The sequence below is a fragment of the Fundulus heteroclitus genome, unplaced genomic scaffold (assembly GCF_011125445.2).
Source record: "Fundulus heteroclitus isolate FHET01 unplaced genomic scaffold, MU-UCD_Fhet_4.1 scaffold_74, whole genome shotgun sequence".
In the NCBI taxonomy this organism is placed as follows: Eukaryota; Metazoa; Chordata; class Actinopteri; order Cyprinodontiformes; family Fundulidae; genus Fundulus; species Fundulus heteroclitus.
In genome coordinates this window covers 1482352-1505372 of record NW_023397186.1, presented here as the reverse complement: position 1 = coordinate 1505372, position 23021 = coordinate 1482352, and the positions used below count along the sequence as shown (strand labels likewise).

Here is a 23021-nt window from a genome sequence, read left to right as displayed (position 1 = left end):
ATTTAAATTTAGTTTGAGAAACACTTCTATGACCACTGTGTACTATTACAGTACACTGCCTGTCCAGTGGTGTACAGAAAAAGTCACATTTCCTATCGTCGTGCGAACCTTAATTCTGGTGCAGCATTTCTGTGTTTGCTCGTGTCTTTTCCCTGTACAGAGAGTCAACGATGAAGCAATTACTCCTACAAACTCCCGTTTACTCCTTGTAGTCCTGGTCCAGTGCTTCTATACAGTATTGCTGTTTTTTGTTTTCTGTTCTAGCCCAGCCCCTGGTTGGTTCCAGCCAGTGGACACACAATGAGCCTGGTTCTGCTGGAGGCCTCTTCTGCTTAAAGTCCATATACTGGCTCTCTGAATCTCAGAGAATAGATTTTAAAATACTTCTGTTAGTCTATAAATCACTGAATAACTTGGCACCTAAATGCATCACAGACTTGTTGTCAGTGCATCAACCCTTCAGACCACTAAGGTCTTCTGTCTCAAATCTACTCCACATACCCAGAACCAAACACTGACAAGCAGCATTTATTTTTGTATTGTCCATTCATCTTAAACAAACTCCCAGAAGAATGTAAAAGTACTGAAACTGAGTTCCTGAAAATCAACTTTAAACTCTATTTTTTTTTTAGATTTGGCTTTGAATGTTAATGTTGACGTTTATAGTCTAACTTGTTTTATATATTGGCCTGCTGCTAGTATTCCACAGCAATGTGCTTTCCTCTGTAATGTTTTCTTCTCTTATGTTCTGTTCATGTACAGCACTTATAATTGTCTTGTTCCTGAAATGTGCCATACAAATAAACTTGCCTTGAACAGGTTGAGGTTTCCCCTCTTTCCAAAAGCTCGATTAGAAAGAAAGGTTGCTGCAGTGTCAACAACTTAAGCTTACTAAAAACGGGCTGGGTTCCTTAAAATAGATTATTTAAATTGAACTTGGAGAGAAGCAAAAAATAATGGCTTGACAAGCTCATGGAGAACAATTGGACAAGTTTGTCTTGTAAGCGGTTTAAAATTATATTAAATTTCTTGTGAACGGTCCCTAGATAAATAACCTGTGATCAATGTTTGAAACAGCTGCCAAAAGCGCTGAAAAACAGTACATGGTGCAGGAAGGGCTGTAAAAAAATAATAAATAAAAACTACTCCAAAGTTGGATAGGAAACTTGTTGCCACGCAATATTGCTTTTCAGTTTCTTCACACTCTGGAGTTTTGCAACAACAATGTAAGAGAAGTGCAGACTTGTAGCTGCGAAAGGGGCGACAAACTATCCAAGCCCTTGTGCCCCCATCACCCTCCCTCTGCACAGGCCTGCTTCCATTGTCCTCTTGGAAACAATGAAAGCCAGTGTTGACTCCACAAAGCTATGGACTACCAGCACAACTAGCAAAAACACAACAACAACAACAAAAACCCTTTCAACCATGAGATCATTGTTAATAGTGACCAACATTTGCTTTAAGTCCTTAAGATTGGTTCGACATTAGAAAAAAAAAAAAAGGTAAATCAAATAACAGTTCCAAACGTAACAGTCTAGTTTACAGTGTTTATACAAATAATATATAGGAAATAACGTGGTATTGTCTGTGCTAATGGGGAAATAACAGCAGCGGTGTAGTGCCATAGCTGCACTCTGCTCGTATTTCCATTCAACCAAAATAGTTTTGCATGTTTTCCTCTCACAGGGTTGACATCCTGACCTCTGGAAATTTCCTCTTCATGGCTGTTTGGCTGTGTTGTAAACATAGATACCCCGCCAAAAAAAAATAAAATAAATAAATCGGAAGAACATAAAATCGGGGAGGTTTCCATTCCACAAACCAGCAAAGAGGGGAAAAAAGGGGGGGATTAAACTAGAATGTTGCAGTAACCAAATGCGATAATAAATTCATGATACGGCACCGTTGGTCACGCAAAAGCCAGAGATGACTTGTCCTGACTTTCATTATCTCGATCTGCCCAGTGTTTAAAGCCCATTGAGTGAAAACAGGCAAATTAAAACATCTCAGGGGAGAAGGCAGCACGCTGCCAATCCCAGCTAATGTTGCCTAATGGCTAACAGGGTCCATGCAATGTCGATGGCAGCCCAAAAGGGTGGCCACAAGCATCAATGTTAATGTCACAAACATCATTTTAAAAATATTTTTCGTCTCCCGAACATATTTTATATTCTCTTTGACCTCCACGGGAGCATTTCGCCAGATAACCAATGCTTTCCTTATTGAAACACGACCCGTTCCACACTAACACCGAAGGAAAACGCTTCTACGGTTACACGGCTGTGTGCTCAAACATGCCGTGAACATGGCCTATTTGGTTAAATATTCATTTTTTTTCTGTGAAACTTACCTAAACTGATGCGCTCCCGTCAATCGTCACTGACTTTCAAGTGGAAAACACAGCGGAAATTATGTTTAGTCAAGCCCCTCCTGTTCCACTATGACTCTGTCCAATCAAAAACCGAGATGGCGGAAGTCCAACCAATCAGAACTACCGCACAAGCTAGAAGCGCAGTAACGTGCCGGCCATGTTTGTCATAGACAAACGCGTTGTCCAATGAGCTTAGAGAGATGTAGCAGCTCAGGCCGTGATTGGATGGCGGTGGAAATGATTGCCATGGCTTATTACGGTACCTGTAATCGAACTTTGACCGGACAGCGCCTCAGAGCACAGGATTCCAACACTACAAATGTGACCTTTTTAACATAATTTTCTGTTTCTTTTATGTTTTTTTTCTAAAGCAGCCGTCTCATTCATTTGATAGTTAATCTATATGGACCCCAGAGAAGCATATTGTCCCACAGTGGGTAGGAACCAAGAATCAGTTGCAGCTATAAATCTAAGATTAATATAAATTGAAGAATTATGAAGAAAAAAAAAAACACTGAATCATACTACCCATGGATTTTACTCCCACTAAAGCTACTGCACCCCCTTGTGGACATTACTTTTGTAATTTACTCCTTGATTAGAAGTCTCTCAAACACTTTCCTGTCAGGTTACCACACTACAAATACTGTATGTAATGGCTTTAAAAGGCATTTGTTATTTCCTGAATATCTGTTAGAAACATGCATGAAAAAAAAAACTCTGTTTTAGGTTTACTGGATGTCAGTGTCACGTTTAATACAGTTAACAGATTGATTGATATACTGTAAAAGTGGATGAGATCTTCTGCAGTTTTAAACTAATTAATTTCTCATTTAGCCGAGACTAATTTGTAAATCTAACAAACATATATATTTTTTGTGTTCCTGATCAATTTAAATCTAAGCAAATAAAGATCATATGCGGGGCTCTTCAGGAATTCAATCTCAGTTACTTGTACTCAACATCTAAATGATCTGCCCAGCTAAGAATATGGAATAGTACTACAACATATGTTACGACATCTACTGTGAGTAGTGGTTGGTCTGGTCTAAAAATGTAGACCCTTCAGGTCACCAAAGACCTGCTCGTCCAGTTTCCCCAGGACCAGAATTAAACAAGGTGAGGAAGCATTTAAAATGTATGTGCATCTCAGTTCTGGAACAGTCTGCCTGAAACCTGAATGCGCATAAACTGTTGCCTCCTTCAAATCAGGACTGAAAACATTGCTGTTAACTGCAGCTTACTCATAAAGGTCAATTATTGCTTTACCAGTTAATTTATATATGTCTATGGCATTTAAAGAGTGCATCTGAATATTTTTTTTTATGTGATTTAAAATTACTTCACTTTTTTGATGCATTTTTTGTATTTAGTCCTTTTTCTGTATACTTAAAAGTACATTGTGTGAAAGGTATTATACAAATAAACTTGCCTTCTGCAATTAACTACTTCTTATAAACTTTACAAATAAAATGCATAGAGGGAGGAGCTTGAAATAGATCTGGAAATGATACCAGTGCCTAGATTAAAGATAATTAAAAATAAGTGTTGGTCACTGCGGTCAATGATTCATGGTTTACTGTAGAAACCTAATCTCATTATTAGATTGCAATTTGTTTATTCATTCACTTTGTTTTGAGTGAAGGCATTTTCCTTACAGGGAGTGAGCTTTATCTGGGCAGAATGAGTGAGAAATTGTGGTCTTAAGTCAAACCCTAGAAGACAGTTTTTAATGTTATTCGCTCAAAAATATTGAACAAATTTATCACATTTGTGTGTCCAAAAACATTTTATCATGATGGCGTCCACACCATAACAGAGCTTTTCTACTAGATTTGTGTGTTTGCTGGAAAAAAGCAGGAACACAAATCAGCTCTTTTCAAAATAAGTAAAAAGGTCACAATGTACACACTTACCGCTGTGTGTAATAGCGTAATCATAGCCTGGCGAATATATATATATATATATATATATATATATATATATATATATATATATATATATATATATATATATATATAAAAAAGAAAATCCCCTCCTGCATACCTTATAAACTGGAACTAAATTACAAACTTACACACTTTGCTAATGTTATTTTGAACGGATGTAAAGTAGTGAACAGTTGTCGATCATTGAGGCAACATTTATATTTCCAGCCTTTGCAAACATCCCTTATCTGCATGGAGGGAGGACTGAGTAACACTTTAAAAAGTATTTCTTCATCACTTAAAATAAAATTCTACAAACAGACTGAAAAATCTTCTGCGGGCTAGAACTGCCTTTATGTGGTTGATAAACAGTATACTAAGGTGAAACAAAATTCTATATTAAGTAATTTGACATTAAATAGTAAAAATCATCATCATACATTTTTACTGTGTCCTGAGAAGTACCCACCAGCATTACTGCTTAGTCTCTCCTTATTCAGCTCTAAATGTTTTCACCATGATGTGAAATAATGAAGACGATAAAATTATTCTCCTTAAAATACATAATCTTTATTGAGACACAAGTGCCTGGTAGTGACATTACAGGTCTGCAATGGGCTTATGAGGCCAGTAAGGATTTTTGACCTTGTCCAACTTGGTCTCAGGGAAGGCGTCGTAATATTCCTCCATGGTCATCTGTTCAAAGGGGATCATGTTCTTAAATTTTTCCAGCTGGATAAAAAGAGAAAAGAGAGCGAAAAAACAATTAAAAATATATACTCAAACACCATCACCTAGTATTAACTAAATATTTTAAGTACCGTATTACCTTTTTCTCATACGAAGCGATACGGGCATTTGATGCCTCAATGTAGGCCTTTGCACTTTCATTCTGAGAGAGTGAAAGAACAGATTTTAAAATAAACAATTGCTAATCAAATCCACACATTCTACAAGTTCTAGGTTTTGTTCTGCAAACTTAGACATAAAAAAAACAAAAATAGCAATGCTGCAAAGGAAGTGTGGCTTTGAATTTGTGTCCAATTTTCAAATGTGAGATAAATACAAAAATTTCTATACAACCAAAGGAATATTTCTTTAATGTATGTGCTTGGTGCAGCCACTTACAGCCTCAGCCTCCTGTGCACTGATGATGGTTGCCTGTGTGTCGACGGGCTCAGGGATCTTTAGTGCTTTGAACTGCAAAATTAACAAGGTTAAATTCTCGTTACTGTAATGAACAATTACAGATTATACAGATATAGCGGTAACTCAGCGGAATGATCATATACCCAAGTAAAACAGGCCGTTTAACAAAATGGGATCTTATTTTGAAATACATACTGACTTAGTTTAAAAAACTGTTTCGTAGATTGATTTTTTTTAACATAAAATAAAAATGTAAAATAAACATTTTTGAATTTTTATTCTTAAGAGCAAGTCTTTTAATAGGGATATTGGTGTTACGTGTTGAAAAAGGAAAATTACCTTCTTCTCAAACTCGTCAACCAGACCCGGTTTAGCCACAGCACTCCTGTAGTAACTCCAGTCGATGGCTGCAGGAGTTTCAGGCAGGGTGGCTAGTCTGGTAAAGACAGAAGAATCGGGTTTAATACATTAAAAGAAGAGAGGAATGCTAAATAGACAAAATTAAAAGAGTTAAAGATATAGAACGTCTGCTGAGAAAGAGAGAAAATTTTCACTTAATTAGTCTTAAACCATTTGAAAATGAATCATCTGCTAAAACATACCATTGCCTAGAGCCTGCTGAAATATAGCCTGGCTTAATAATGCAATATTCTTTCATGTCAATGGGTGGCAGCATGTAGCTAATTGCTGTGTTCCTTAGTAGAGACAAGATTTTAAGTGATGCATGTGACAGGTAGCGGTGACAGTACTGGAGAGGTTTTTTTAAAAGGCAAGGCAAGTTTATTTATATGGCACTTTTCAGTAACAAGACGATTCAAAAGGAAAAATGCTAACTCCGAATTCGGCCTGGGACAAAATTTAGAACCAGATCAAGGTCCTGGTAAGAGTGGTGGCCAAAAAAAAAAAAACAAGGACAGTGCCGTCAAGGCAAAACAGCGAAAGCCATCTTTCGCTCGGATTTACTTTCACCGGATATGCAACGGTACTGAACCAGGGTGATGAGCTGCTGCTGGAATTCATCAGTCTGCTGGATGGTGCTACATTAGCAACCCCCTTTGAGCGGCGCTGTGGGCTGACATTCTGGGGCCAGGACCAGGGACCCAGAGTGGCAGTCAGTGGGCTTTGTATCCAGAACCTTGCAGCCTCTCCAGGATGCAAGCACCCTGCTCTCTAACCACATGGTAGCAGTCTACACTGTCTGAGGTAATAAACATCTGAAGACCCTTGAGGACAAAGTCATTTTATTTCTCTTCTGCCTTGACTGAGAGCCTTGACTGAGTCAGGGATGGGGATGCACGATATATCAGCATTAAAGCTAGGGAGGGCGTTTTTTCTGGAAGTTTCCCCAAGTTCCTTTTTGAATAAATGTGCATGCGCAAAACCGGCTTACCTCGCTTTTCAGGGGGGGGGGGGGGGGGGGTGTCACATCTTAAAAATCTCCCAAATCCACTCTGGTCTTATTACTTTCTACTGAGGCCTTCCTTTTCTTCTCATAAACATGAACGCAGTTCACTTCATGCAACTCTCATGATACTTTTTTTTTATTTGAAAAAGTATCATCTGCTTCTAAATTTTTATTTGAAAAAGTATCGAAAGGTATTGAAATACGTGTTGGTATTGGTGCCAAAATGTTGGTATGGTGACAACACTAATTGTCACTATATATTATGAATATATACTGTCTAGAGCACAGGTGTCAAACTCAAGGCCCGCGGGCCAAATCCGGCCCGTCAAGGTAAATTATCCGGCCCCTCAAGAAAAAAAAAAAAAGGCATATTTATTTATTTATTTATTTATAAACATTTATTAGAGGATCAGCCCCATGAGATGAAGCATCTCGTTTTCATATATCCTTTTAAAGTGTATAAAGTAGCTAAAACTGTGCCTCCTGTAAGTGTAACTCACCCCAATATCAACTTCTTTTTGCAGATAAACTGTATAAACTTGGCCTAAGGTGCTACTTTTATGTTACTGTGCATTTTGTATACTACTATGTGAACTGGAATGAAATTATGAAATGAAAAGTATCGTCTCTACACATGCAACCGGCCCTTTTAATGACTTCATGATGCCAAAGTGGCCCCATATAGAAATGAGTTTGACAGCCCTGGTCTAGAGTGTCATTTTGAAACTTTATCATTGGTGATGTGCCAGCGGATTTTTTTCCAACGTAAGAAGTGTAGTCGCTCAAAAAAGGTTAAAAAACACACTGTTCTACATATTTTACCATTTTTTAATGGTATGCTGAGAAATGTATTGCAGACAATTAAACTCACTGCTCAGCTTTTCACAACCGTCTTTCACACAGAGAAGTAGCTCCTTAATGCACTTTGTTTAGCTTTGCCTCAGGGTGAAAACAGAGACAGGAATTTTTCCTCTTACAAATTTAGAAAAATATATCACAGTTCTAGTTAAATCAACCACTGCAACCAACGATATGAGACATACTTTGCAGCGATGGCATCACTGCGGGTCTTCAAAGCGTTGAACTTGCTCCGCTGGTTGGGTGGGACCCGCTCAGCAAATGCCAACCAGTCAACGGCCTTCAGGGCTGCACGACGGCCTGCCATCTTGACTCTCTGAAACCAGAAAATTAATATCCTTTAGTCCCACAAATGACCAACTCACCCAGAAGGGAGAACAATGTTTTGTTGTTTTTTTGTTTCCTGCAGAAAGTTTATATCATGCCGACTTCAACATGCTTCAAGTTAACTCTTCAGAGTAACGACAGCCACAATATGAACGGTTTAATCACAATGTTTTACTTTATAGCAGCGACATCATGTGAAGATGATGGATCACCTACATGCCATGGTCTGACCACTGCTGCGCAATTTTTAGTTTTATTACCTTTCTATTTCTTATTCTTACATTAATGGTTAGCTAAGTCCCTTAGGCTGCTAGCCTAGGTTGGAGGCTATTTCCCCATTTATTGCTGTAGTGTTAAAATAATTTTAGTAAGGCTGCACTTAACCAGAATGCATTTGACATGGTCCTCCTTTTAAATGAAAATACTACTAGTGAGGCTACACAGTCAAACCCCAGGAGAATTTAGTCTTTAATAGTATGTTATGTCAGTTGTGTTTAACACAACGTGGCAAAATTGCACAAATTATACTCTGTCCAGAAATGTTCTTTGACCTACATGCTCTATTATATGTGATTTTCTTTACTTCAGGGTTATACTGTAGAAAAAAAAGGGATTTTTTTTTGTTGCCACAATAAACCTCCTGTACCTTTTGGGTGAATTTACTGTGAGATATAGTTCTGCTAAGATTGGTAAATCTCCTGTTTTCCACTTAGCAAATGAAAACAGGAGCCATTTAGCCATTTCCAGTCAACTGGGAAGCTGCAACTGCTTCACCAAGGTCATTATGCTTTAACATTGTGTGAACACTCATGTATACTCCTGAGCAACACACTAACAAGACTCTTGGTTTTCTAAAAATGATCGCATGCTGATGATCAGTTAAAGAAGTGCATTAAGTTAACAGCAACTGAGCACATTTTGACCACAACCTTTTGTTTATAATTATTAAATAATGACGGTGGCATCGAATTGTTCACTTTTGTACACTTGTGGTTGGATGTAAATAGCTTTGAAACCTGCTGAAGACCAGATGATTATGTTATTATCAGCGGTGTTGGCAGTTGCAGTTTATGCTCCATATACTTGATTTGTTATTATGCTACTCACTGGGCTGTCCTCTCAGAAGCAGCTTTACATGTGCTTCTGTTCGTTTAACCCTCAATCATTTCTGTCAAGAATGTTTCTTGTTATCCTTTTTTTTCTCACTATAGTTAGAAACATTGAGGGAGTTTACTGTTAAAAATCAGTTTCAACCATAACTCAAACTATGAATGAATTGTTTTACATCAACTTAATGGTTGGCAATTTAATATTTCCATATCTTTATATACAGAGAAATTATCAGATTTTTCACCTCAGGTCATTCTCAATTTCCGGTTTTAAATGTTTCATCTGAGGAAGAAAGCATAATGTCTTTTGACTGAGTGCAAAACTTTCTTAATCCAACTAATTCTTATGTAGAATTTTATTGGAATCACTTTTTACAGCTTTTAATGTAAATTAGGAGACATAAATTATCCCAGAATCTCAGCTCCAGATAGCCTGTGGCTTTATTTTCAGACCTATACAAACGATCTTTCTTTTGAAATTGCTTTCAGATCTCTTTGAGACTAATTACTTTTGACATACAACTCTTGGATACACTGCTAACAAACCTACTGATCCTACCTGCGATAAGAATAATAATTCATATGCCCACCAGGAAAAGTATTTGCACTTTAAACAGCAGCAAAGTGATACTAAAAAAAGCACAAGTACACACAGCTCAAAAACAATTAAAACCTTTACGGGTTAAAAAAAAAATAAAAAATACATTAGGCTATAACTAAGAATATAGATTTTTTTTACAGTAATAAACAAAAAGAAAATATGATTCCCAAATTGTGCAATCCAATCGTATTGGAATGAAGTTTAATACCTATAGTCATATTTGTCCAAATAGGCACTATGCATTGGAACATCATCAGCAGCTGTTCTTGCCTTTTATTTGTAATTATGCGGCCACTGAGTATTTAATGTCTTAGACCCATTCATTAACATCTGCTGTAAGAAAAAGGTTAAATTTTGATAACTTGTGTGGTCAAGACACAGTAATAATCTTACTGTTTAACCACAGCCGGAAATTAAACTATGCAAGTAGTGGATTTTAATTCCAGTAAAAAAGAAAAAAAACAGTTCAAAAAATTAAACACAGACTGAACCTGTAGTAAAATCCCCGTCCTTGACATTTTCTAACATTAACACTGGCTAACGTTAGCTTGTTCCGTTAGCCTGCTAGCCAAGGTCAGACCGTTCCGTCCAGATCAGAGCGGTTTTTTAAATAAACAGCGAGCACCTCGAGAGCTCACCTAACCACTTCCTGTACAAAGACACGGCAATGAACTAAATAAAGCATTTTCTACACAATTGTTCTGCATAAAGCTTTCAGTCTATAAAGCAGCTGTGTACTCACCTCACTGCAGATAGCTGAGTGACGGAGCAGAGGAACGGAAGTCCTTTTTCTTGAGCTGCAGTGAGTGAAGCAGCAGAGAGTCACTACTGCCCCCTATAGGGGAGGCTGAGCAGTTGCAGATGATTCAACTCCGCAGTGGCCCTTTCATGAAGTTTTGAAAAGGGGGCTGCTAGAAGGTGACAACAGATAATCTTGCGGTGACAAGCAAATTTTTAGGAGTGGCTTGTTGATTAAACGTATTTTTATGACCTTATGTATGTGTCTGGGTGGCTGCAAGGTAAATATTTGTGAAAGAAACTTCAAATATCACTCATAATAATTCATATATGATTTGAAGGCTATAGACAGAAGAATGAAAATGAAAAGACACTGCATTTGTTTTTAGCATTCCAAATTTTCAAATTAAAGTTATTTATTTGCCTCAAGTTAAAATAATTGGGCGCGCAGTGGGTAGTGTTGTTGCTGCCTTGCAACAAGAAGGTTCTGGGTTCAAGTACAACCCAGGGTCTTTCTGCATGGAGTTTGCATGTTCTCCATGAGTTTGCATGCGTGGGTTCTCTCCGGGTACTCCGGGTTCCTCCCACAGTCCAAATGGTTTCTAAATTGTCCCTGAGTGTGAATGTGTGCATGAATGGTTAATTGTCCTGTCTGTCTCTGTGTTGACCTACGACAGACTGGCGACCTGTCCAGGGTGAACCCCGCCTCTCGCCCATGAGGGATGATGTGAGTAAGAAAATGGATGGATGGATGGAAGTTAAAATAATTAGAATCTAACACATGGAACAACAACAACATCTTCTTAAGGCCTTGATGAGCATCAGGGTCCATAATACCACATTTCAAAAAAATAAAATAAGTAATTAGATAAATATTTATATAGGTTGTCAATAAATTGGAAACACACATTAAAAAATAAAAAAATAAAATGAGGGCTGTGCTCTGATGGCACAGGAGTAGTAAGCATGACCTATGTCCTCCTGCAGGTTCAATTGCAACCGGAGGTCCATTGCCGCATGTCTAGTTACTCTCAAACCCTCTTTCCTGCGAGGCTACTTTGAGTTTACAGTGAGGCTACTTTGAAAAAAAAAATAGCCACTAGAACCAGAAAAATGAAAAAAAATAAAAAAAATAGTAAATACAATTACTACATTTGTCTCTAATTATTTCTATGTGTCAATAAATTATGAAACATAATTAAATATGGAGAAAAATACTTTCATGTTTAATATATGTGTGAAAACATCCACAATCATTGGACTACTTATATATAAAAAAATTGTTCCTTATACTGCTGTACTGAATTTATTGAATTTATTTTATGTCTGCCCTGCCCATGACAGTCTGCGAGTGGGGCTTGATGAGCCGTAGTAAAAGCGTGTATAATTCCATTATAGACCCAGGATCAGTGGAATCCTATGAGAACAAATGCTGAACCTGATCATTTGCAACATGCAAGAAATTCACATTTTAAATATTAATTTCCCCATCAAAGTCTTATTTGTCCATTCAATGAAGCATTGGTCAATTGTTATACTTAAAATTTGTTTTATTAAAGCTATTTTAATTTTACAGTTATTTTCAGTTGTATGTATACAGCACTTCATTGACTGTTGTTGTTTTATAAATAAATATGGTATGGTACAAACTTGACACATCATTTATTGATTGGATTGATTTATTAACCCTCAACTTATTGAATAAATGTTAAGGACTTGTTGTCTATTTTTTTATTCCCATTATTAAAGAGTGTATCAAGTGAACACATAATAGTACTTCAAATTATTATTATCGGGGGGTGATCGTGGCACTTTTGGCTTTCTACCTTATAACTCAAAAGTTGTTGGCACCTTTAATTCTCTATAGGTACATTATTGATTCATCTAATGTATTTATTTGCAATTTTCATATAAGTTGTATAAGTATCATATACATAAATATTGACTAAGCAAAATTAAAATTTAAATTTACTTATATATTTTAATGTGTTGGATTCTGGCACTAATAGTCCTCCATAGTTTTAAACTGTAAAACCAAGATAACTTAAGTAGCATACAACTATCAAAACGTTTCAGAAAAAGTACACATTTCCTCACATTTTTACAACCGATTTGGGAGGTATGAGGTTTCATGCATTGTGACACACGGCTTGTCAATATGTGCATTTTATACTATTTAAGTAGATAGCAGCCTATTTTATTTATTTTATAAGTTTTATTTTTATGTCAGGTGTCCATTTAAAATACAAATTCCCATATCCTTATAATTATGACACATATCGACTCAAACCATGTTTAGGTCAAAATATAGTATTTTGAAAGTAAAGTTTATGGGGACATTGTGAAAGAAGATGCTCAAAATGCGTTGTGAAAACACTGCAATTCTGGGTAAAAATTATGCGCAGGCAGCAGGAAACGCAAGACCAATATATTTCAGCATTTAATACGCATATTTACCCATCAATATGTGGAATAAGTGTAGCCAAGCCTAATACACACATTTCAGAAAAGAGGGGAATAAAAAAGTGCACAAAAAACACCAAGGATGGAAAAAAATAATTCAGTACTTTAGCATTCCTCAAAGTTGACAGCAGCAATCAGGCGTCGAGGTTTGGCAGAGTACTTGTGTGTTTCTGTGGTAGGAAAAAAAAAAAAACATTGACTGAAAAGAAAGTCCTCCTCAAAAACCAAACAAAAGCTATTGTTTAAAGTCTAAGGTGTAATTTGCACAAAGCAGGCTCCATGCAATTCTAATTCATGATCAAATACAGTTAGAAATGTTGACACAGTTAATTTCAAGTCTTTAAATGTTTATTTATTAAAGTCAGTTTTTTTTTTACACAGATATGTACACAGTACAGATAGAAAGACAATCAATAAATACCACTTTCCCTGCCCTTCAGTCAAGGCTGCAATGCTTATTCTGGAACGCTACACATTTTATTTACAATTACAGCAACAACAACAACAACAACAACAAAAAAAAGGGGGGGGGGACTATAGTACCCATTAAGGCCACATTGTGAGAGTTAGAAACGCTAATACATTTTTCTAAAATAGAATTTGGTCCCTTTTAGTGGTTCTTCAGAAAATACATAGAAACTGCTTGGGAAAATAATCAATACAGCAGTTCACACAGTTATTGTTGGATAACGAGAAGGCAATACTTCAAGTGACGGTAAAGATGTGGTCATAAGGCACAGACACCGAATAATAAGTACTTTCCTGGTTCATTTTCTTCTTTTTATCCCTGCAGCTCTGGACCAATCTAAGCGTCCACTTTTACATGGATAAGGACCACAGCGAGTCGTCTGAAATTAAGGCATTAAAAACAAGATATCATTTTTTTTCCTCTGACAATTTTAAGATTAACGTGGGCAGAAATCAAGGAGACAATTTAGTCCCAAAAATGCGCGCATCGTGTTTATAAAATATGTCCCAACTTTACTTTGAGGTTTCAAAATTGATAATAAAAAAAATATTCTCCGTCCCCACACGCAGTCTCCCGGAGATCCTAAGACAAATAGTACATCCCATAGGTGACGGGTCCACTGAACAATCCCGGGACCGGGAGGCTGGGCCTCGGAAAGGCGTTGGTGGGACCCCAGGAGGGAGAGCTCATGTGCGCTCCGAGGGGGAAAGGCAGCGCGAACGCAGGCAGGACGGGCTTAGAGGCCAACTTGAACTTCTCGAGCTCAGCCTCCTGCAGTCTCTTGGCTTTGGCTCTGCGGTTCTGAAACCAGATTTTCACCTGAGTCTCCGTAAGGTTGAGAGAGTTGGAGAATTCGGCTCTCTCGGCGATGGAGAGGTACTGCTTCTGGCGGAACTTGCGCTCCAGCGCCAGCAGCTGGGAGGTAGTGAAAGGGGTGCGAGGTTTCCTGTTGTTTTTGTGCTTCCTTAGAGTGCACTGAGTCGGACTTGAGCTCCCTGTTGCAGAGAAGAAAACAACAGCACAATATTCCAGGTTAGTTTGACCTGGGATCAAATAATGCTGACTCAGCGAACTGAGACACACACACACACACACTCTCTCTCTCTCACACACACGCACAACAGCGCGTATTAATAAATACTGAGGGGCAAATAAGTATTGTGCTCACAACGAGGGATGCAATCGGCTGAATTCCTTTGATGGATGACATTTTACTGGATGGAAATATATATATTGAGACTGTATTTGACTGTGCAGTCGAATTAAAATGCGCGCAACTGAAATTTGACATGAATTTGATCTGTTTGTGCTGTAAAGCGCCCTAGGATGAAATTGGTCGTGGATTGACGCAATATAAATCAACCGAATTTAACTTGTGTCTCAGACTTATTACAGGTCTGCAAAACAAGTATTCAACTTGGAGTTTAGTGTGCCAAAGGTTAGAACCAAGCAGGCTATTCAAATATAATTTTGGATTACTCCTGCCTTCCGCAAGAGTAAAGAAAACGCAAATCGTGTAACACACATTTACGCACAGGCTGTAATAAGAATGATGAATAATAGAGTTACATTTTTCTAACAACTTGGTTCAACTTGTTGCATATTTACCCAGGTATTTCTGATGAAACAACGTAAATAAACTACTATCGCGTTATTTTGTCTTATACCACTGATGGGATGGACTTACGAGGAGGTGTAGAAAAGGAGGACGTCTGGAACCAAGTGCCTTGCTCTTTCTCGCAAAACTGCGCACAGTCTTCCCCAGAGCTCTTGGGGACTCCCTGCGAGCTCTCCCCGGAAAGCCTTCTTTCCGCGTAAAAAGTCCCCGGAGAGATGTGCGCGCCCTGACCGGCCCCGGGCGTCGGCAGCCCCGCCGAATCAGAGACTGGATAAGAAGTCCGACAGGTGCCCTTCTTGGAAATCAGCGACTCGACGCTGAAGGGAAGGCTGGTCCGCTGCACTCTGTATCCTTTATCTGTGGTCATGTCTTTAGGCTGGAGCTCGTCGCTCTCCGTGCTTTCTGTGTCCTCCTTTTGGTGAAGCTGGAGTTTGGCGTCTTGAGACGGTGACCCCTGCGCAGGATTCATCATGACAAAAGGGGCTGGGGCCATGCACATCGGCGCGGCCCGTTTAGTGGAATGCTGCGGCTCAAGCGTGAGGTCTCCACTGTTAGTCTTTGAGCCTGTCAGCAGTGCCCGGTAGCGTTTTTTACGCGCAGGACGGGGGTCGTCTATAAACGGACAGGGGCTGTTCCCCTCTCCGTGCTCCCTCCAATCCGCTGCTCAGGCTGTCTCCGTGACGTCTCGGAGTGCGGTTTTGATTGGCCCATCGCCGTTTGGAGAGGAGATCAAGAGGCCTACGAGAAAGCAAGGGGACTTTAATCATACAGACCCCATGCAGAGCGGGGTTATTGATGGCGCTCACAAAAGTAGCTTTGACCAATTTTAGCGCAATTAAGCAGTGGGGAGGACTTCCCGGCGCATTTACATCCATTAACAATATACTTCCAACTGTACATTGAGTTATTTTACTGTAATGTGCAGGAACATTACAGTACAATATTGAATAGATGAGACAAAAAAAATTAAACTAAAGTCTAATTAATTTTTTGAAATCAAATCCTTAAGACATCAAAGAAAAATAGCGCCAGAGAATGGAATTGTATAAAAGAAGAAGAAGAAGAAAAAACATCCGTTCGCACTTAGAATAGAAATTGATTAGGTATGACTGTTGGTCACACAGCATTACAGCAATTTAAGGCCTGTCAGCAGCTCTTCTCCCTCACAATGGCCTCGGCTGAGAAGCAACAGGCGTTTTCTTTCTCCAGGTCATACTATTTAATAAGCCAGACAAAGTTGCGTTTTGCAAGGCGCCAGGCTCGGCAGGATCAAAAAGGGAAGATACCTCGGGGAGGAAAGAAAAGGCAACCGGGTAACTCCACTTAACCAATTGTCCTCTGAATATTTCATAGTCCGCTGCGTGGAGCTGGGAGGAAGCAGGCAAACCGCCGCAGTTTCATGCTGCAGTGCTTTGCTTAACGAAGATGAAACAGCAGGAAGGTGGGTGAGTATGGAAATGATTTGTTTAATCGGGGTTCTTGTGATAAACGAGCTCCTGTATTAACAACCCGAATGGAAGCTAAAGTTACACGATTACCTAATTAAAACGAGTCCGACCTAGACGCAGTTTAATGGGGCCAAAACAAGAACTTTATTTTAGGACCCCCTGTCCCTGGAGGTTCTTGCTGCTCTGGGCGAGCCTACTCCCCTGAGCCCCTATTTCAAACAAGCACACATGTATTTTTTTATTATTATCATATGGCTTATCAGAAACATTAAGAACTAAAATAATAAATATAATATATTTGAAAACTATACATTTTGTTTTAAAGTAAAAACAATTTTAGTCTACAGTCAGTGCTGAAAGCAGTTCAAGTTTTAGCAGTCCAAACGCAGTCTTCTGCAAAAGTATCCTGATCCCTTAAACCCTTTCATATTTAGTCCCCTTATAACGGCAAACACGTTTTATCTTATGGGTAATAACAACACAATGCAACATAGAAATTGATCGAAAATGCTAACAGGGTTTACAAAGTTATTTTATGAATAAGAATGCAAAAACTGATTTCTATCAGACATCCTACTGGAGCACCTTCTTCCCATATCCCTTATATGGCTGGAAAAGGATCAGATTTATAGAGTGCCTGACTCATAACATATAATCACACCTGAGCTGTGGATCTCTGCAGCTCCTCCGGAGGCACAAAAGATTTCTTTGCTGCCAATGTTTTTTTTTTTTTTTTTTTTTTTTTGCTCCACTTGCCCTGCCTGTAACCTTCAAATAAAATTATTTTAAAATATCAGTCATGACACATCTAAATACCAAAACCTGTTTAACCCTCAATGACACTTTCCCACATTGCTCTAATAGGCTCCCTGCTTGCCTCGGATCCCGCAGCAGCCAGGTTACGCTTACATCTGTTTGGGCCCGCTCTGGTCGTGCATCTTACCCGAAGAAAATGTTTAAAGAGTTATTTTTTCTCGTTAAGAAAGGTGACACAATTTGAAGTTCTACAGAATCATATGTTGCACTTTTCCCAATGTGGCTAATTAAATAAGGTTTTGCTGCTCCTGTTTGTTTAGAAGGTTGAAAAAAATAGAGATAATTATACAGATATTGCTCATGTTTTGAAAAGATGACACAAGACATCACATATGAAGATGCTTTGTTAATCATATGAATTCCTGTCTTTCACTAAATCCAAGCTGATGTCTCATTAAGAGCCTCAGCGGCAGATCTGGGCCACGAATCCAACCGGAGATTCCACGGAGCCATCAACACTGTCGAATACCCTGGAAGTGAACTGGTGAGAAGGAAAACATTAGCTCATAACCTCTCAGTCCTCTTTTATAACTTTAATAGCTTCATATCTCCATTACATGCTTAACTTCTGAGATAAATGAACCAGTGTAGGACGAACCTTTCACTCATAACAACTGTCCCGACAAACTGTAGACTCAGCGTGACAAAGAACAAAACTTTTTTTTTTTTTTTTTTTTGACTGACAGAATTCATGTTCCCAGGTCACGGATGGTTGACCTCTTGAAAGCCCTCCGGTGCAGAAAACACTTTAGCCTTCGTCAGGTAAGAGGCGCAACTTTTTGGTCCGTGATTCAGGCCTGAGTGAGTCCTGATGTTGAGTCTGCTCCTTTCATTTCCTATCAGACGAAACCAGCCCCTCTGTCTCCTCACGTGCCGCGTAGCTTCTTGTCACCCAGCTGGTTTGTGTTTAAATGCCAGCAAACGCGTCTCACCTCCGCACTTACATGCAAAGCAGAACGGGAGGACAGTTCATGGAGATTCGTCGGATACAGGTACGGCCAAAGATAGCATGTTTAGCTTTGCCCCCACCCCCCAGACCAAAAGACATTTTCCATAACAGCATGCAGGCGAGTGAGCTGTGTCAGAAGGTGTTAGGGAGTTTGAAAGCAGATCTGCTCTTCAAGGCCGAAGTGAGCTCAATGGGAAGCACTTTCCCCTCAGCTGGCACCAGAAATTAAACCTTTTTTTTTTTTCTTGACATTCTGTGTGCAGGAGCTGTTCTCCACACCAAGGAGCTCTGATGAAACCATTTATCTCCTCTGTAAAGTGCAAGGGCCAAGTGGTAGCATGGTGTGAGAAAACAGATTTAGGCTAGGGACTTTTCGTGTGATTCTCAAACTGTTATTTTTTTTCTCAGAGGCCGGCCAACAAAAACAAAACCATCCGCTTGATCAAATCCATCTGCAAATGAACAGTGCGATTAAAGGTATGCTAGTGTTCACTTATGGTGCATGGATTTTACCCTCCAGAAAAAAACAAACATCACTTATAGAGGAGAAAAAAAATTCTAGTCCCTGTGAGATGAATTGCAGTGGCTTGACAGCCCTGAGAACCTCACTTTTGCCACACTTGCCTACAAACGTCAATGAATTCAGTTGGGTTTTCCTGTGATAGTCCAACAGGAAACAATGCCTAAATCTGAAGAGAAAGAAAAACAATGTATGGCTTTCAACATTTTGAAAAATCAAAAATCCTAGTGTGGCATGCCTTTATATTTAGTTCCCCTAAGTCAAACCACTTTAGAACCATCTTTTGCTGCAGTTAGAGCTGCAGGTTATGTGGGATATGTCACTACCGACTAAAATTGTTGCCATTACGCGTTTGCTAAACAGCTCAGTCTCTGTCAGATTGGATATAGCGCATCTCTTAAGATCAATTTTCAAGTCTTGCTTCATATTCACAATTGATTTTGAATCTGGACTTTGACTAGGCCATTTTAACTTTAATGTACTTTAAACCATTCCACTGTGGCTCTCGCTCTGTTTTGAGATGTTATCCTGCTGGAAGAAGAAAAACCTCCATCATGTCTCAAGTCTTTAGCAGCTTTTTCCACAGGATTGACTTTATTAGTTCCATCCATCTTCCAATCCATCCAAACCAGCTTCCTTGTCCTTGTAAGAAAAAGAAGAAAAAAAACCCCACATTCACACAGCCTGATGCTAAAACCACCATAACACAGTATGTGGACTCTATTTTCTAAACAGGTAACCTGTGAAGGCAATTACTTGCACATAATTTTTTTTTCCAGCTTTTGTTTGTAAAAACAGTTCATGACCATGTATCATTTTCTTTCCACTTCACAATCACGTCCCACTTTGTTTTGGTCTACCACATAAATCACATTAAAAATAAATTATATTTTGTGAACAATATTTATTTTTGCAAGACACTGTGGCAGCAGCACAAAGATCTGTGGCTGCAGGTTTTTGGCAAACAATGAGTTTATATTACAGAGAGTAAAGAGCGTAAAAATTATTTTCAACACCCCCCAAATTGCAGAGAATTTGTGCCGTGTTAAAGCTACAGAAATAACAGCAACCCTCTGCAGTATCCATGTCTACTATTTCCTCCATCTCAGAGCACTTTAATTTCTTCACCTTCATCACATAAGGTGACCAGCTTGGAGCTCCTGATTTTACCAGCAGCTCAAATAACAGTTATTTGTGTTTTTCAGCGCTGTGGAAAATATCCTTGACCTTTCATTTGACTTAACAAGTTGATTCCATCCACATCAGACTGGCTTGGGTCCTGCACTTAAACGCTGGTTTGACATTTTCTGCCAAAGCCACTTCCTCTTGTGGCATCCCAGTGCCCTGTGTTTGAGCGCCGGGTAATGAGGGAAAGGTTCGTGTCGTGCGAAAGCAGGGGAAGCAAATTGCCTCCATCACGGTTTCTTTTTTGGACTGTAAAAAAGCAATCAGGGGATGGAGTGTCCTGCGGTTTTACAATTGCTCCGTTTTTGAGTCGAACCAGCGTACAACAGGGTGGGTTCCACTAGTTAGCGGCGTTGGAATCTACAGCTTGACCTCTAACTTAAACTAAAGTTTGCTCACATGTTGATGCTAAGACATATCTTTTTTTTCTTTTTTTTCTTTTGCTTGATTGAGCCGTTCCTCTCCTTGCCTTTGCTGCCAGTGCAGGACGTTGAGGAGAAAAACCACGAGAGGTGACAATGCAATTGGCAATTTCATCTGGCCTGCCATCGGCCATAGAAATCCACATTCTTGAGGAAAGTCTAGAGACAATGCGAGTGGGCGAGTTAGGTTGAGCACTTGGGACGAGGAACTTTGTGTGGCTACTCTGTGGTCTCATTCGCAAACCGAAGAATGTCACCACAATCTCATACGCTCTTCGCAGCCAAAGATGTGATGGAGTACATGTGAGAGACAGCAACATCAGTTTTCTCTTTTTTACGGCATGGTAAAACCAAACAAGCAGCAGCTATTGTAGAAATTACTGCAATTTGGTACTTACTCCAACTTTCTCTTAATAAAAGATATCAATGCATGAAGTTGGTGAAGTAAAACTAGTATGATTAGAATAAATTAGTTTTCTTGTTTTTGTGTATTATCATTGTCAATATGTAATGTAATATTAATAAAATGATAATTTAACCATAAAGTCTTAATATAGTTAATACAGTTGAAGTAGGTATAAACACATTTTTTTTACTGAATAGAAAAACAAAGAATAGTACATAGTGGCACGTCTTCTATGAACAAAACTGTGCTTTTAATACTTGTTAAATGCAACTTTTTGCATGAACAAAAACCTATAAGGCTTCAAATAACTTTATATGTCAACTAAAGTTAGCTTTTGAAAGAATATTTTATAGAAGCCTAGGCAACTATATCTTCCACACACCATAATTTTTTATCATTCTGAACAGCAGATTAAATGTAATAGTTAATCACTATTATTTGAATTTCTAATTTGTCTTGTTGTATTTAACGTGATCAACAGCTGCAAAACACAGCTGCACAACCAAAAACTCATAAGGATTTTTAAACTCATTATGTCGTAGAGGAGAGCAACCCTTTCAGAAAGTTCATGGATCAATTCAGCTCTTTGAAAATTTGGACCCATATGTTGTTTTGCCGTTATGGCTTTAACTAGTCCGACAACCCCAAATCACTACATTAAAATCACTCATCCACACATTCACACCCTGATGGTGGTGAGCAACGTTAGTAGCCACAGCTGCCCTGGGGCAGAGGCGAGGCTGCCTTACATCGGCGCCACCAGAACCTCTGAGGTGATTCAGGTGTCTTGGCCAAGGATCGAACCGGCAATCTAACTCCTGTGGCACCTAAAATGATCAATTGTCAAAACACAATTAAATATCTCCAAGGTAGGAATTAACTGAAACAGGCTCATAAAGAAAAAAAAGTTGGGTATGAAAAAAACAACACCGCTTAAGTACAAAATGAGGTGAAATAAGCAGCTCCCTTATAGGAGCTACAAAATATTAATGAACTCCAAAACACATGGAACCACTAACAATAACCAGTTTAAACGGCACAATTGAAAATAATTGCATTTTAAAAAGTGCAGGGCTGCAAATCAAAAAACCACAAAAAGCACAATTTCATGCAACCCTAAAACATAAACTGTTAAACACCAAATACAACATGTGTTAGATAAAGGATAAAAAGTTTTCAAAATTGAAAAAAAAGGTATTACTTTATTAACATATTGTATTTGTTTGATTGTTTAGTAAGGTACCTTGAGAGGGCATTTGTTCTGAATTGGTGCCATATAAATAAGCTATATTGAATTTAAAAACTATATAAGTTTTGTGAAATACAGTTTTGCAATATCTTTTTCCTTTTCTGAAGCTATAATTTTTCTGATTAGTCAGTTTCATACATGTGAAAAAGTTTGTATTTCTCAGGCAGCCCTGCTATGTAAACACACGAGTCTGTAAGTCAATAAAACGCAGAAGGGTGACGGTTTTAAGTCGGGCCGTGGCTGAGCGCACTGTAGGTTCAGGCTGACAATGCTTGTCTCGCAGTAATAATGTTATTGCAGGCACCAAAGGTCAGAACAAATGTGTGTGTTTGAATATCCCGAGATTACAATTTCAAAGTCCTCCCCATGAGCGGCCGAACAATGCAGAGGGTGGGAAGTTAAAAAAGCGGGGCTTCTTTCAAATAAACAAGCATGAGTCGACCCTGAATGGATCTGCTACGGAGCAGCCGGATTGTTTCTCAGGGGCAGAGACCCTGCAGGCTCTATTCCTCCTCCTCCTCCTCCTCTTCTCTCTCCTCTTCCTCAGATACTAAACAAGCTGACGTAGTAAACACAAACAACTTTAATTTAGAACTTTCCTTTAGTTATTTATACCATCTTTTATCACTGCTTTGCTCCTTCTTTATCTTCCCATGAACAGAGCTTGGACAGGAAAGTTGATTGGGGGGGGGGGTGACTATCCCCCCTTCTTTATTGTGCCATTGCTTAATGAGCCTGAAAATACAACTGCACTGTCCTGACTGTGAAGATAGCCTGCAGGCTAATGTAAATTAGCGGAGTGAGGAAGCCTGCAGGGCTGAGTCTTGCTGAGCAGTTAGAATGGCGAGAGATGCGGTGAGAGAGGGGGAAAAATCCCGTTGCGGAGAAGTCGTGGCACGTTTTGGACTCGGCCGGAGCTCGCGGGGACACTTGTTGCTTTCTCGCGCATCAGTCTCGCTGCTGCTGATGTGTGAGATTTATTGAGACTTG

General features: G+C 38.9%; 3 protein-coding genes across 11 annotated transcripts in view; all 3 read right to left on the bottom strand.

Moving 5' to 3' along the window:
* pnpla6 (patatin-like phospholipase domain containing 6) overlaps positions 1 to 2430 on the bottom strand; it is a 50301-nt gene extending 47871 nt beyond the window's left edge. For all 9 annotated transcript variants that reach the window (XM_012866962.3, XM_012866963.3, XM_021318703.2 and 6 more), the window contains exon 1: positions 2351 to 2430. The gene's annotated coding sequence lies outside the window, so the exon portion shown is untranslated. The remainder of the gene's footprint in view (positions 1 to 2350) is intronic.
* Positions 2431 to 4844: 2414 nt separating this feature from the next.
* Positions 4845 to 10589, bottom strand: atp5pd (ATP synthase peripheral stalk subunit d). The gene is made up of 6 exons (XM_012867017.3): positions 10491 to 10589; positions 7897 to 8027; positions 5788 to 5884; positions 5428 to 5499; positions 5129 to 5191; positions 4845 to 5031 (listed from the first exon to the last, which is right to left on the bottom strand). The coding sequence occupies exons 2-6, from the start codon at positions 8016 to 8018 to the stop codon at positions 4900 to 4902; spliced, it is 486 nt and encodes a 161-aa protein (XP_012722471.2). The 5' UTR covers positions 8019 to 8027; positions 10491 to 10589; the 3' UTR covers positions 4845 to 4899.
* A 2690-nt stretch (positions 10590 to 13279) lies between these two features.
* On the bottom strand, positions 13280 to 15644 carry LOC105929239 (homeobox protein MSH-C). Its single transcript, XM_012866932.3, has 2 exons — positions 15106 to 15644; positions 13280 to 14413 (listed from the first exon to the last, which is right to left on the bottom strand). Exons 1-2 carry the CDS (start codon positions 15533 to 15535, stop codon positions 14001 to 14003), a joined length of 843 nt encoding a protein of 280 aa, XP_012722386.2. The 5' UTR covers positions 15536 to 15644; the 3' UTR covers positions 13280 to 14000.
* Positions 15645 to 23021: the final 7377 nt, after the last annotated feature.